Raw genomic sequence first — 15,551 nt, forward strand, 5'->3', positions numbered from 1 at the left:
CCACTGAGGAGTAGACTTTTGCCAGAAGAAATTTATGAAAAAAAAAGTTTAAATAAGGGATAAGAAAATACCATTCCTTTTACAAATCAATGTTAAGTTAATGGCTAGTTAACAAACAGTTCGTATTTAACATTAACTCCAAAACTAGAAACCAAATGATACAAAATCTGATGCAAACCTGTGTCTGTTCCTGATTCTGAATGTAAGGTTTTATTGAAAACTTACAGTAAGTGAGGTTTCTTTAAATTTTACTCATTTTCATGGCGTCAGTCTCCTCTGGCTGCATTAAGGAACCTTTCTTTTTTCCTATTCAATTTTCAAGAGAAGCTCCACCAGATATTACTGAACAGGTTTGATCCTTCGCTAATGTTTTCCTTCATTTGGGTTAGAACTGTTTCTCTGATCATGTGTATAACATGCACAGACTCTTAAATAGTTATTTCCCTTCAAAAAAAGGAAAGAAAAACATGCTGTATACCTTGTCTCCATTCACTGTGATCAATCCAATCAGGGCTTCCTTTGTTACAGTATGACTTGTATGTCAATTGATTATGTTCATAAAGCTAATACAAGCGACACTACTAGAACTGAATGTTGCGCAAGAAAAAAACAAAACAAATTGTGTTTTTTTTTTTCCAAACTGGCAACATTCAACTCAAGAGTGGGTTGGTTGCAGTTTGTGGCAGTGGAGACAAGGTAACAGTCAATGTGACAGTCAGGTCACGAGGTCCAACACAACACAGCTGCACTACAACACGAGACAAACAATTTACCTGAGCACAGCCACATCAACAAGAAGCGTTAAGCTGATTGAGAGAACACGCCCCGTTAGAGTTACAAACAGTGCTATTCAAAACACAGAGGCCTGGCTTGTGTTGCATCCAGGTGTCATATGCAAAGCATCAATTTAAATAATATAACAGAGCCTGTTCAAGGTCTGATAACAAAATTCTTTGTGTTTTAGACCACAAATAGTGACCGATCTGGTCTTGACTTAAATTTGAATGTATGAGTGCATGCAGCAGGTCCATACCTCTCTTCAGAGACAGGTTGCCTGGCTCTGCTGAGCTGAAATCATTGATGCATACGTAGAGTTGGTCTCCAGGCTTGGTGCTTGGGATGGTAACCTCTTCCACAAAGGTGCTGGGGAACTGACCTGAGGACGGGACATAAGAGTTGAATGACATCATGCAACCAGGTACACCCTCGACTTCTCTTTCCTCAAGAAAATGGCATGATTGACAGTTATAGCTTCCTCAATTTTTCTTCTGTCAGAATGTCCTATAATCATTTACTGTATGTTCACTCACAGACATGCACGTTACTATCTTGCTGTAGTATCCCAGTCCAAGTTTGATAACTTGGGAATATCTCACATGTAGGTGTGTGTCGGTATCAGCAACTAGCCTGTGCATGTATGCACTGGAATCAGTATCTGGAGAGAATCAAAGTGCAGTTTGATGACAGCTACATCAGGCTCTGTAAACACGATGTGTCATAGATGTATTGATATGATCAGTGTTTTCCAGGAGCGGCTGCACAAGCCCTCGCTCACTTCCCCTCTGCACTTCCTTTATCATCTTAAGTGACGTTCGACTCTTGGAAAACATAAGTGGATTTCTCAGAGTTTGACCCTTAAAGGGCAGAGGAAGCACGGGAACAATGATGCACACTTCAGGCTCACATCTCTGCCGAGGATGCATTGTGTTTTTTCAGCGATTTCTCTGCGCACCGTCTGACTGAACATAACACTTTTTGGACATTTACTGAAAGTAATCCATCAGCAGTACATTATTTCTTACTTTTCAGATTAGATTTAATTCTCAATCAATTCTCAATTATCAGACCTGGAGAAGGGCAACATCGTTTCATTCTTAATCTTCTGTACCCCTCAAACCCTGCCCCCTTACATCTACAAGTGGCCAGTTATGGATGTATGCTGTAATGCATTACAAAATCATAAAGGAAGAGAAGAAAAGCTTTAGAGAGCACTGGTGGACAGCATCATTTGGCAAGTGGGAGCTGAATCTGTACTGATCCAGTTTTAGTAGATATTGTTCTATCAGTGCAGCTCTAGAGATAATTACATTAATTAGGCTTTAGAGCAGAATTGAAAAAGTGCCAAGATGAAGTTTCCCACCATAAGATTTCTCCCTGTAGTTGTTGCATCAGGCTGAAGTTCTTTGTGGTGACCAAAATGCCACTGAACAGAACTACTCAACCATATAGGTTTATCCGGAGTATTAATGACCTCTGACACATTACCTGTGACTCCATCTTTGTTACCAAGCAACCAGAACTCGTCCACGACACTGAGCACCTCGATGACATCACCGGTGAAGAGTGGCAGCTCCTCAGAGACGCTGGGGAGAAACTCAAACACGGCACGCACCACCTTCCCTGCTTCCATCACTCATAACCTGCAGAGGCAAAAGGAGAGAGACACATGGAGATTAAAAGATAATGTTTTAATATTTAAATTAATATAGAAACTTACACTGAATGGGGACAAGTAAATATACAATTTAGATGAACAGCCAAAAGATTAAAGTGCAAAACCTTAATAAGAAAATTTCAATACAAAGTTTTTTCCCATGAGGGAATGTGTTTCAGTTTCTTAATAAGACACAATGTTCGAAATCCTCACCATACAAATCAACAAATGTCTCGCAGAGCTTTCGTGAAACATCACCAAATGAAAAGGGAAGTGAGAGCGTGAGAAACCAGCAAAAGAAAGGAGAGACAAAAGAAAGAGAAAAGCAAAAGCAAGAGCTGTACTTAAGGAGGCTGGAGAACATTCCTCAACACTTCTCTATCCTTCTCCTGTTTTCCTAAGTGTCGCTGCAGCTCCGCGCACTCCGGATTAGGCAACACCTTACAGTACATATCATATATCACACACACATCATACGTCAAGTCAAGTCACTTGATGCTGCATTTATGATTCGAGTCACCGCTTTCAGCCACTGTTCTGATGTTAATTACTCTCCGTTTTGTATGAAAGCATATGAATCATGTCATTTCAGCAAGTCGAGGCAACATGAAGTCATCAGGTCACGTCTCATGTTGCAGCTAAAGCCTCATTAATCCTGCATCTATTAGTTGGATCAATAAAACAAATGCACAACCTAAATAAATAACAAGATGGATATCATACATTTGTAGATACCGACAACATAATCAGAATATAATCATGTGTAGGAAGAATCCTTAGGTTTCGAAAAGAAACCAACTGCATTCATCACTTTCAGTAACGAAACACTTGGTGCAAATTTGTTCTCCGTTGCCGACTACTTCACTTATTAGTAAAATGAGCAAACACACACAAAACAACACAAAAATTGCATTTAATAAGTATTTGAGCAGCCCTCGTGTATCATTATCTGGAGACAGACTAACCACAGGTGGGGATGGACACGTTGAAAGAGACAGGAAACGAGAGAAGAGGGTTGTAGTTTGCCACAGTCAATGGGGCCTCTGTTAAATGGGCCCACGGAGCCGAGGGGGGAGAGGGACAGGACTCTATCCCAGATCACTGCCACAGTCTCTGGGGTGGAGACACAGCTCAGGTTATCCTGGATGTTGAAGTGGAGGTAGATAGAGGGGGACAGATGACCAGCATTAATAAAAGAAGGAGTGTGTGTGTGTGTGTGTGTGTGTGTGTGTGTGTGTGTGTGTGTGTGTAGTTGTTTGCTTCTCAGTGAAGCTTAAGGAATACTTGCAGGTTCACTGTTCACTGTGTGATAGGTTGTGAGCTCAACACCGCACAGTGTTAAGGCCAAAATGAAACCCAAGCCAAGGCTTTAACTAATGCAAGCCAAAGGGAGGTGTCCAGTGAGAAACCCCAGCCAATGAGCACTGACAGGGTGTCTGTCCATCTAAACGGCATGATAAGTGTTGTTTATTTTCTTTTTGTACAGTGTTGAGCAAAGTTGATTATCACCTTCAGATAAAGCTGGACGCTGAACAAATTACAAAATGAGCAATAACCAAAGTTAAGAAAAACACATTTAGTTACTATTTACTGAGAGTTTAACACTCAGCTTATCTCGCTCATCGGGACTGCATGTGTGTAGTTTAATCAGATTTGACTGACACTGGCCTGATCACACAAGTAAACAACCCAACAGCTTTCATCAGATTTTCATTAAATGTTGCTAAATCCTGCCTGGTGCATGGATATCATGACAGTAAATCACTGGACGCCTCCTTTGTTGTGACTCAACAACTCCAGGAAACTACTGCCCACTAACTGAAATCATCTGTGCTCTTTAAGTTATTTTTGTTGTTTAATTTTATTTATTTTTTAATCATCTCCGTAGAGTTAGTTCCCCATTCAATGAAGAAGTAGGTTTAAGACATCATCAGTGTATAGCTGATAAAACTCAGTGGGCAGGCTGTCTGGACCAGAGCTTTTTAGTCTGTATCCACTTCTCTTTTTTGATCTCACCAACGAGAGAAATAAAATAAATGGACTTAAAACACAGTCATGCTACAACTTTCATCAACTTTCAACATTTTCTTCAGTTACTGTATTAATACCACCATGTTCAAACTGAGTTCCACCTGCTTCAAACCAGCAAGAAAAGCACAGATGAAACAATCAAATACAAATAAAATGTGAAATGAAAAGATTTTTGTGCATTCATGTAACATCAGTCTGAGAGAATAGGGTTTTCAGGCCCTCTAATACTGTTTCTCAGGGCAGTGTGAACATGAGGCATGACTCATCCTTCTCCTTATCCCCAGGTCAAATGAAACAATAGCTGCCAGTCAGACACCGTGGTGAATTAAACATGTCCTGACATGCAGACAGGTGACAACACATCACCCATCTGTGATCAGTGGTTTCCACAAAACAGCGAGTGATAATGATCTACCCAGCAACTCAAACCCTGAACCATGTTGCCTGTGTGAACGAGACCACTTCCTGTTAACCAATTCTTGAACATTGACGGCTTGGATACGTGAATCTGTGTGTTTGGCAGGTTAGGTAGGTCTCTCTCAGGACGCTGGGTGCTCACACAAACAGAGCCAATTTGTGTGGATTTGTGTGGAGTCAAAACACATAATGTCTTTCTCTCTAACTTTATACGCTGAGGAAGCGCTGTGCCAGAAAACGTTGTGACATGAATTCAAAAGAGCATGACAGGACGCCACACCACAGATAGAGGCATTTACAACGGAACACATCACAAACCACAAATGAAACCATTTACTCTTAAAGTCTTGCATTTGCATCGCTGTGTGACTGCACAGCTGGGCCTTTACAAGGCTCAGCCAATTCGAGTTGTGTAGCTTACAGACATGAAAGCAGAGAGTCTACTGAGCAGCCACACGCATCAATATTCTGCTTTGGAAATTCAAGTGAAAATCAGTGATTTTGTGCCTCTTTTTTCTTTTTCTTTTTTTTTTTAGGATAAATGTAAGCAAATGAAACCATGATCTAAACATGTGTTATCACACTTCTCAAAATAATGTCTATAAAGTGCACTGCTATGTGATGTCAACAGGAACTAAGCTTACAACTGCATTCTCTACGTCTGCATTTAAGAGGATCAATACATTGTATGAAATATTTCAACAGACCTCCATTTTTTTTGAGGGACAGTACAAGGTATAGACCTCTCCCTGTTCCTCTGTAATGGCGCAATGTCAGCGCAATCACATTTATTCCTTGCGCGGTCCGGCCTGCCGTCACCACAGCTGAGCTCACAACCAACGCCCAGAAAACTAAACCTTCTGTCCACCTGACCTGCAAAGAGTCACTGCAGCTTTCTTGCAGTTAAGCCTCAGATTTGCATCCAGCCAGACAAGCTCCTTAGTGTTATTTATGGCTCTGTCAGTGTGTCAGTGGCCCCCTGCGCTCTGTGACTTTTACACCTTGCTCTGGCAGATGACAGCATGTGACAACGCTGTTCAGTTTTTCCTATGACACTGAGGCCACATACGGTAGTTTAATATTTGTAGTTTGTATATTTTAAAAAATGACTCAGAAGTGTTTTCAATGTTAGTGAATAGGAAAGTGTTCTCAGACATTTGGACCCCAGTAATGTTAGCTGCACTGTTGCATTTAGGACCAGAAATGTAAAAAAAGTTAAGCTTCCCTTTAATATTCCATACCAGATCTCCTTGGTGACGCCCAGTTTAATGCCTCAGTATGACTATAACATCACTATGAGGCTCTAGTTCAAACACGTCTCAGTCTATTTAACTAAAGAGAGTGATTAGTTTCAGTTTCTATCTGGATAAATCTTGTTCATTTTACTTCTTGTAGGCCACAATCCCACTTCCATTAATCATTAAACTTTTTATTATAAAACATCCCAAATTAGAGATTAGGGATAATCCAAAAAATGTGTTCATACTCCCAGATTATACCAGCAGAAGTATGGTGTTGTTGGTTCTATCCAGTCTGTTCCAAATACCAAAACACTAACACCAGATTCACATCGTCAGAAATGATCAAAAGCATGCATGTGATTCACGTTTGAATTTGTCAGTGGCAAACTCTGACTCATAACTGCACCAGCAGAGGACCATTTTGTCTGTGTTTAGAAAAAAAGAGAGGGAAAAACAGGGTCACGTCAGGAGTAGCAGGCGTGTCCCGAGGAAAACATTTCAACTAAGATGGTTGTATTTTACCAGTGCCAGAATGCACCAGATTTCAGCGCTTCCATCAATGGAACGAATCACACAGACAAACCTCAGTATGGATATCTAAACAAGAAACTACCTCCACAGATTTTGAGTTCATCAACGAACTGGACGAGTAAGTGTTAAATGTTTACCCACCGACTGCATAAGAAGGAAGGAAAAGTAGAGAGGGCATTTCACTAAGTGAAAGATCTTCAGGTGTGTCTCTTCTTTTATGATTTATAAGGTCCTGATAAGCACAGGGACTCTGATCAAGACTGAGTATGCTCAAACAAGCTCCTGATAATACACTAAGTGCAACAAGGATGGATTATTATATCACAAAACTGTTATATTAATCACTGTAGCATCATAACGTGTTTTATTTTGATGCTTCAAACCTTCAGCTTCTACTACAGTAATTTCAAACCAACTCCTGAACACTTTCAGAAAACACTAATGACATGATACAATAACAGTGGTTATTTTTCTTTTTAGGAGAGGGTGAATGAGACAGTGTGACTGTGTGTTCCACTTGGCGCTGTCCTGGAGAAAGTAACAGGATTACGGCAGACAGCTAAGTCAACAGCTGACAGAAACACACACACACACACAGACACGCACACACACGCATGCACAAACTGTACATATACTCACACACATCTCACAGCTGACAGCGGGACAAAGCAACAGCTGTCCGACCTGAGACATGGCCCTGGAACCATCATCGGCCTTTACTTAACTATCCCTGCGTGTGGATTTGTGTGTGTTTCCAAACATATGATCAGCGTAAGATGCAATTTAAACAAAGCTATAGCTAAAGAAAGATACTCTGAAAGGTTTCCATGTCACCTAAATGTCAAAAGGGATAAAAAAAATTAAAAAAAAAGATTATTTGTTGTAAAGAAAATAAGGAAATAAAACAAGGCAAGTGTCCTGATTATTTTATGTAATGCTATTTATGTCAAGACAAGATAAACTGGCAATAATGCTTGGTACAATCATATCTTCATCTTTAGACTATACAGACCAAAAATACAATTCATTATCATCATTGATTCATATGGAATACTTGCAATTTAAATTCCAAGTGTAAAATTGCTAAGAAAAACTGCAATGAGATGCTGTCCTCAAATCTTTCAAGCCCTTTATACTGTACATACTTATAATTGTAGAGCTGTAGTAACTGGTCCAGCTCTGCCATTGCTGCAAGGCATCTCAAGTTTTCCTGCCCATACAGGTGCATTAGGGTGAGTGCCGAAACACGGTGTTGGTGCAGAGCGGAGGAAGTGGGATCTGCTGACTGCCTCTATCTTTTATTGAACAGTGTCATCTGATGCCAACAATGAAGCCGCTGCCTCATTATCTGTCCGCCTGCCAGGACCAGGCTCACACCCATGCACAAACCATGTGCCATTCATCCTATTCAGATATCCTGAAATGGCACGACTGGCACGTGCCTGTGTATGGATGTCAACACACACACAGACAGACACACACAGACAGACACACACACACACACACAGACTGGTAGAATCCTCTGGAGTGAGCTGGATGACAGCTGATGTCTTTTGATACCGATTGTTTACTGTGCAGCGGAGTGTGTCGACCTCCCACCCAGAATGCTGAGTCCACTGAAAAGCGTTCACCTCGAAAACAACATCACCAAAGCAGGTGGTCAGCCAGCGGACGTTTCTGGATATTAAAACCCGCGGGACATCTGTCGCTCTCCCTTTGACCGTCTAGTGTTTCAGCACATGTGATGGGGGACGGGGGCATGGGAGGAGGGGGAGAAGGAGAACGCTCGGAGTAGCTGACAGTTGTCAACACAAGTCATGTGGTTTTCTAGCCCTGTGTTTATAGAGCCAGGGCATCACAGACCCCAATGCGCCATCACGGTATCCACAATTTAGATATGACTTATGTTTATTCAGTGTTACACACAAAATGTAGCACCAATATATAAATAAATGTCATAACTGGCTAAAGTGGTTGAGATCTGAATGAACATAACTTTATCCTCTGGGACTATAAACACAAAACTATATGACATGACTTCTGCTGGATGGGTGGTCTGATCCACACTGGGACTGAATTTTCATCGATTTATTCTCTTCTCTCTATGTTTGGTCTACAAAACGTCAGTTTTAAAAACGTCTTAAAATCCAAGGTTACACTTTAAAATAGCTTATCATATACGACAAACAATCCACAACCCAAAGTTATTCAGTTTACAATCCAAAAAGACCATGAAGAGAACCAAATCCTCACAACTAAGAAGCTGTAATGAGGAAATGTTTGGCATTTTTGCTTGAAAACAGACTTAAATGGTTCATTTTTATCAAATAAATTTGGATTTATTATTATTTGGACTAATATGTTCAACTCTTCTCCACATTCCATGTAATGTTCCAGGTTTAAATGCAGCCCCGGGCCTTTCCTGCATGCCACACCCCCAGTTTTTACCATTCATTTCATCATTTATCTATCTTATGAGGGCAATCCTCCAATATATATAAATATATATATATATAAACCTAAGATTAACGATGGTACCACATTGTGCTCTAATGTCATTGATCTAAACAACAAGTAAAAGTCAGGACAGCGACGACAGCAGTCTGGCTTTAAAGTGCATTTCAACCAGATGAGGCAGCAGCACTACGTGGCCTCAGCCAGCTGGATGAAAAGAACACATCTGGCGAGCTGAGTCAAATGCCTAAAGATGCCAAACTCTGTTGAAATATTTGGCGAAGTCGTCTCTTCCACTCAAACACGTGAACAGTAAAAATGTAGAGAGAGACGGTTGCAGAGGGATGCAGACATACTTTACTGTACTGTACTGTACGCGAACATGCCCACTCTGCATTTCAATACAAACCATCGCTGTAGGTGAAACAAAGCCGACTTTGTCACAAGGCCAACATCAATACACATTCAAACTGCTTACATGTAGAGACGGGAAGGACTATTCCTTCTATTTACAATAGCACAAACAAAATGCTGACTTCTGTGAAGAGGATGACATGTCAGTTTGTCTGGAATAAAACTCCCTATGACACATCTATCACTTTCCTACTGGCCCCAGGTGAAACATATGGCACTCCTGGAGGGCTGTGATGAATACACTAGCCCTATAAAATAATCCCCGGTTAGCCGACACAGGTGTTGTAGTACAAAGTAACCATTACTTTCTTTTCTGTCTGACAATTAACTGAGTCAGGGCAGGACAAGCCCATGTACTATCCCTTTGAAACCAGTCATCTTCAGCTCCTCTGAATGTCTGCAGCCAGTCCTGTCTTGTTCATATCTCCTCGGTTTTGTGGCATAGCTGAAATATTTCAAGTTAAAGAGTTAAAAAAAAAAAAAAAAAGAAGGATGGAGCGAATACAGCTAATCTTCATTGGCTTTAAATATTTGTAGCAGATTTACAGGAAAATTCTAAAGTGTTGCTGCTGAATGTGGGGGAAAACCCCGGGTGGGTTCTTGTAAAAGACTGGAAACACTCTTTTTGGCCGATCAACTGATCTAAATCCGCTTCCGGCCTCACATTTTCATTCACTTTGTTTTCCAGCATCTCTGCAGTTTAGCAGGCTCTCCTCCAGGGAATGTGCTTCATCCTTCTTCCCACTTCATCCTGACTTTTTCTTCCTGTCCATAACTCGCCTCACTCCCATATTTGTTTCTCCATTCCTTTTCACAATCATGCACGTGTTGAGTATCAATGGCTTGTATGACACAGACAGTATACAAGACACTGGGTGGAACCGCTCCTTTGCATAAACATTTCCACAGTGAGGAAGAGAGCTCGGATGTCTGTGCTCAGAGGGCAGAGGGCTGCGTTGCCACAGATACACGGATCTGTTTGGACGGCAGAGGGTTTTCCCTTAGAGGACCCCAGAGGTGCCCAAGGATATGCCGCACCCTTAAAATATAGCTGAGCCCTAATAGTTTGCACATGAGCTGTTACATAACGCGATCTCTGCCTTGGAATCACATCATGACATGCCTTGCAGAAACACGATCAGTTCATGGGTAGTAAATAAGTGTTGGAAAAATCCACTCGAACACAAAATTCTCACAACTTCTTCCCAAAGTTTTAGGCAATTCAGGGTGAGCTGAGGACGTTAACGAGAGACTGCCAGGATGGCAAAAACGTAGCTTGCTTCGATGAGTTTTCCTAACTGCTTGCTGACATGTTTGTGAATCAACTCTTGGGGCAACTGGTACTGGGACTGGCCTGGAGTTATGGGACTGTAACACCAGGCCCATAGGAATTCAACAAAACTGCCCAAACTACAGCATTGCCAGCAACGTCAATCGTCAAATGGTCACATACTTGACAAGAGGATACGGAAGAGAACATCCACGGATTGCTCTCAGTTTCAGGACTAATGATACGCATTTATATAAAGCTTATTTAGGGTGTAAAGGTTCAACAAAGCGACTGAGAGAGAGAGAGAGTCTACAGAGATACTTCACATCGTAAATGTTACTGTCCTTAAGATTTTATGGGACAATAAAACTACTATTTATCATCATTTTGTACCAAGCTCAAATGCCATTCCGATTTCTAGAAGGGTGGCAGTAAGATCAGGGCAAAGCTTTGAGTCTCATGTCATTGACAATTCAATGGCAAACCAGTTGCTCTATGTATGTTGTACAATATCTAACACTGTATGGTGGCCAAAGGGTCATTGGCTAAGGTGGATGACATATAAGATGTCATCTGTGTATATCATTGAAGTCTTGACGCAATGAATCATACACACGGGGATAATGCTGCACACTTTTCTCCAGTCACCTCTCAAAGTTGCACACACAAGTAGTTGTGTGAAGAATGAAGAAACAGAGCTTCGAGAGAGAAGTTCAAATCCTGTTTTCTCACCTCCGCACTTAACCTGCGTGAAGTAGCCGTTTTACCGGGATTGCCAATTTTGAAGGGTGTCAACACTTACCAGAAAATAGCCTCCTTGATTCTAATGTCATATGGTTGGGTGGGAGGTATAAATGATTTGACTGGCTACAAATAATTAGAGCATCTACCCAATAGCATGCTGGCTCTGAAAGTAACAGCTGACTGTGCAGATTGCTGAGTGCTTTCTTGTTTAGTCTTCTTGCAAACATGAACAACTCTCAGTTTCTCCGCCCCCATGGTTGCTCAGTTTGTTTGTCTGATCTTGTCTTTAGAGACTCTGATATTTTTAAACTTAAAACAACGTATAGTACTGTTGCACATTTTTGCACAATTATGGATCCTGCTTGTGTATTAAAGCATCTTTCCTCTATTCTTTCTAAATAAAACCCTGAATTATTGAGTTTACTTCAATAACATTGAAGCCAAAATGCAAAGTCAGTGTATCAGCTGAGGAGCTTGGCATCATCTTGATCACCATCAGTCGGCTGAAACTCCAAGGTAACTTCCTTAATTCACTCTTATTATATCTCAGTATCACTCATCACTTCTGTCTTTGCAGCGTCCGCTCATACCAGCTGAAAACTCATCGTGCCCCTTTTCACATCCAGTTCAAATCAAATTAATCCTCCTGTCCTTTTGCTGCCTCTTTAGCCAAGCTAACTAATACTGTGCTGCCTGCAAAGAACGTAAGGAATGTTGTCATTTTTTAACGTCTGAGCCGTGGCTTCTCTCTGAAGTGACGGCGCATTACACAAGAGGATGAAAAATTGAACTTTCCTTTTTCATTCCCATGCATCAAGTTATTTTTATTATTGCTTTTTTGCTCTGCTTTACATTCTGTTCTGCCGCTGTGGCTTGGAGTGCCTCTGCCTGCTTGCCATAATATCACAGCACAGAAAAATCCTGTGACAGTGATAATTTATGTTGCTATTACAATATACACAATTATATGTGTCATTGGATTTATTGGAAAAGCGACCGCGGAGTGTTTGTGTGACACGTAATACATGCAAACTGACACAAACATCTCGAGTTTCTTTGTCACCAAGAGCTGATACGGGTCCCTGTTGCTGGCGTTCAATAATTCAGGGAGTGGGATGTGTGCATCCAAAATCCTGACTACGCACTAAACAAAAACAGAAGCAGGACAACAGAAGAACCAACCAACCAACACTTGATTAACGCTCTGATAGTAATTAAAGAAGCAACTTTCTGACTAAATAGTTTGCCGGGTGCAACTCAGATGAAGGAATACGTTTTCATGTACAGTGCTCTTGCACAAGAAACAACAAGTCTTTTTCATTTTTAATTAAAGATCACTGGTAGGACACCTGCAGGCTAAGTGAAATAGAAAAGCTTTTATGGTGCGTCTCACTGCCAAAGCACTGTAACTCATTACAACGACACTGCAGCAGAGGAGCCAGAGACCAAAGTGATGATAGTGGAGTGAAAAATACTGACGTCCTGGTTGCGGTGTGTGGATGGTTTGAATACATGCATTCGTTACAAACCACAATTCTGCATCTTCTACCTATATGTTGTCTGCATGATTGGTGTTTTTAATCTACGTATCTATGCATCTTATTTTCCTCCTGTATTCAAAGTTTAAAGCTCCAAATTGAAACAACACACTCACTTCACTGTCATGACCATGCACATGTGGAAGAGAATATATAGGACACCCACAGTTCAATAACTAAAGCTGTGTGTAAAGACACATACTGTATTGTGCAAATAAGACAAACCTGAGGACATGTCAGTGCAGAGATGGTTAAATCATGGCTGAATGTCTTATTTGGCTTTTGCTCTCTTGACATTGCTTTTGTAAGATTGCTCCTGCCATAATTATGACTGTAATCTATCAATTCCCTTCAGTGAAATGAATGTGCTGTCAGCTCTAACAGATTAAGTCTATCAAGTCCATACTAAAGTGAACACAATTTGCAGCACACTCCAAGCCTGTTCCACTAAATCTGGATAGCTGACTCAGTTCAAGCCTCAGACTCTTTGGGCCAAGTGGCTGAGTCAACTGCATAACTAAAAAAAAAAACCTACTGCTCCTAAAGAGTCCTGTCAGAGCCTGAAGGTCTAAAGGCCCTATACACACCTTATAATGTACACTATGGTACAACCATGGCTGTAGATGCTACTCCAGAAAATGGATTGATGGACTGATTGTGATATAAAATGATGTACAGTATACCATGAGGATTAAATCCACACCGCCCACCTTTGATTTAAAGTAACAAAGTGTCCTGATATGGCTTAGAATAGGATCGAATAGAATAGAATAGAATAGAATAGAATAGAATAGAATAGAATAGAACAGAGTAGAATAGAATAGAATGCATTTGGAGAATAGAACAGAGCAGAAACGAATTGATTAAATCAGAACAGAATTAAGTAGAACTGAGCAGAACACACTAGAATAAAACAGAACAGGGCAGAAGAGATCAGAATTCAACAGAACAGAACAGAACAACAGAACAGAACAGAGTAGAACATACCGGCACAGAAATAATTAGAACGGAGCAGAAATAATTTGAACAGAGCAGAATGGAACAGATCAGTATTCAACAGAACAGAACAGACTAGAATAGAACTGCACAGAATTAATCAGGACAGAGAAGAATTGATTAGAACCCAGCAGATCAGACTAGACTAGAACAAACAGAAACACAAACAGAATGGTAAACATCAGAGTGCTTGTGTCCAGACCACCATAGTTAAGTGGATGTGTGACCAGAATATTCCCTCAGCTCAGTGTGTGTGTGTGTGTGTGTGTGTGTGTGTGTGTGTGTGTGTGTGTGTGTGTGTGTGTGTGTCTGTGTGTGTGTGTGTGCCCCTCACATGGTGGAACAACTGACAGCAGTGGCCACAGGTGACAGACAGCCAGACAGACAGATCATTTGGTCTTCAGCACTTGTGTTCACTGCCATCACTCATTCAGCTCACGTCATTAGTCGGTTCAGCCCTGAAAGCTGTGTCTTCACACTGAGGCTGCTGGCTGCTCTGAGGTCTGTGTGGAGGATAAATCATGTCCAAACGTACGCAACCAAAAGACTGTCAGCCCCATAACTGTAACAGTGCAACGATTATCACAGTGGAGGAAAATGCAGTGTTATTACTGTACCAGAGAGCAGCTAATGTTAGGGTTGTAGATGTAAAAGCATGTATTCATGTGTTATTACTAACTTGGATGTGTCTCAGCTCAGCCTTCATCCAATGATACGCGTTTTTGGAAACGCACAAGGAGCAAAAGTGAACAGTTTGTGTCTTTTGGCGCTTTTCTTACCTATAAAGTAGTTGAACGACCAGTGGAAAACGTCGTTAGATCCAGTCAGACAAGATATCCAACTTCTTCAGCCTGATGATGTGGTGGTGGTGTTGGTGGCGGAGCTGCTTTTTCTCCTCGACACAACTTTTCAGCAGCTACACGTCCCTCAGCTTCGGAGCTGTGCACAGAGACATTGTACCCCACCCTCCCCGGGGAAGAACTGCTTTATTTCGGCGTGAAGGTCAAGAAAACATGTTGACAGTAGAAAGCGACGCGGCTCGGTCCTGGCTGTGTCTCGGTAGAATCAGCTGTCATCACATTAGAAACAGGCGCAGGCGAGTCACTTAGCGCCTCTCCATGCCTACATACAACAACGCCACCCACTTTTTTCCAAAGTGACCCGGGGCTGGCCCGACCGGCGCCTGACTGAAAAGAAAAGAAAGTGGTTCCAAAAGCACAGGAGAGCACTGACTAATTAATTACTAATAATTGTAAAGTAATTTTAACTTACATTTGATACTTTCACACTGTTATTTGTCAATAGTGCACAGGCTCGTGCAGCCACAACATGAGCCCAACAACCAGTGGTGCCAGGTAACTAAGTACATTTACTAAAGTATTTCCATTTAACGTGACATTAAACCAGTACATCTCAAAGGTAAATATTGTACTTTTATGCTCAACTAAATGTTTCTAATAATTCTAGTTAAGTTACTTTGC

General features: G+C 41.2%; 1 protein-coding gene across 3 annotated transcripts in view; it reads right to left on the reverse strand.

Annotated features, from left to right (window-relative positions):
- The window catches only part of dnmbp (dynamin binding protein), a 48,061-nt gene extending 32,861 nt beyond the window's left edge, over window positions 1–15,200 (reverse strand). For all 3 annotated transcript variants that reach the window (XM_056366063.1, XM_056366062.1, XM_056366061.1), the window contains exons 1-3: window positions 14,850–15,200; window positions 2,266–2,420; window positions 1,034–1,156 (exon numbers count right to left, since the gene is read on the reverse strand). In XM_056366063.1, coding sequence (XP_056222038.1) covers window positions 1,034–1,156; window positions 2,266–2,410 — 268 coding nt within the window. In that variant the 5' untranslated portion in view covers window positions 2,411–2,420; window positions 14,850–15,200. The remainder of the gene's footprint in view (window positions 1–1,033; window positions 1,157–2,265; window positions 2,421–14,849) is intronic.
- Between the last annotated feature and the right edge of the window lie 351 nt (window positions 15,201–15,551).

Source organism: Seriola aureovittata, chromosome 21 (assembly GCF_021018895.1).
Source record: "Seriola aureovittata isolate HTS-2021-v1 ecotype China chromosome 21, ASM2101889v1, whole genome shotgun sequence".
Taxonomy (NCBI): Eukaryota; Metazoa; Chordata; class Actinopteri; order Carangiformes; family Carangidae; genus Seriola; species Seriola aureovittata.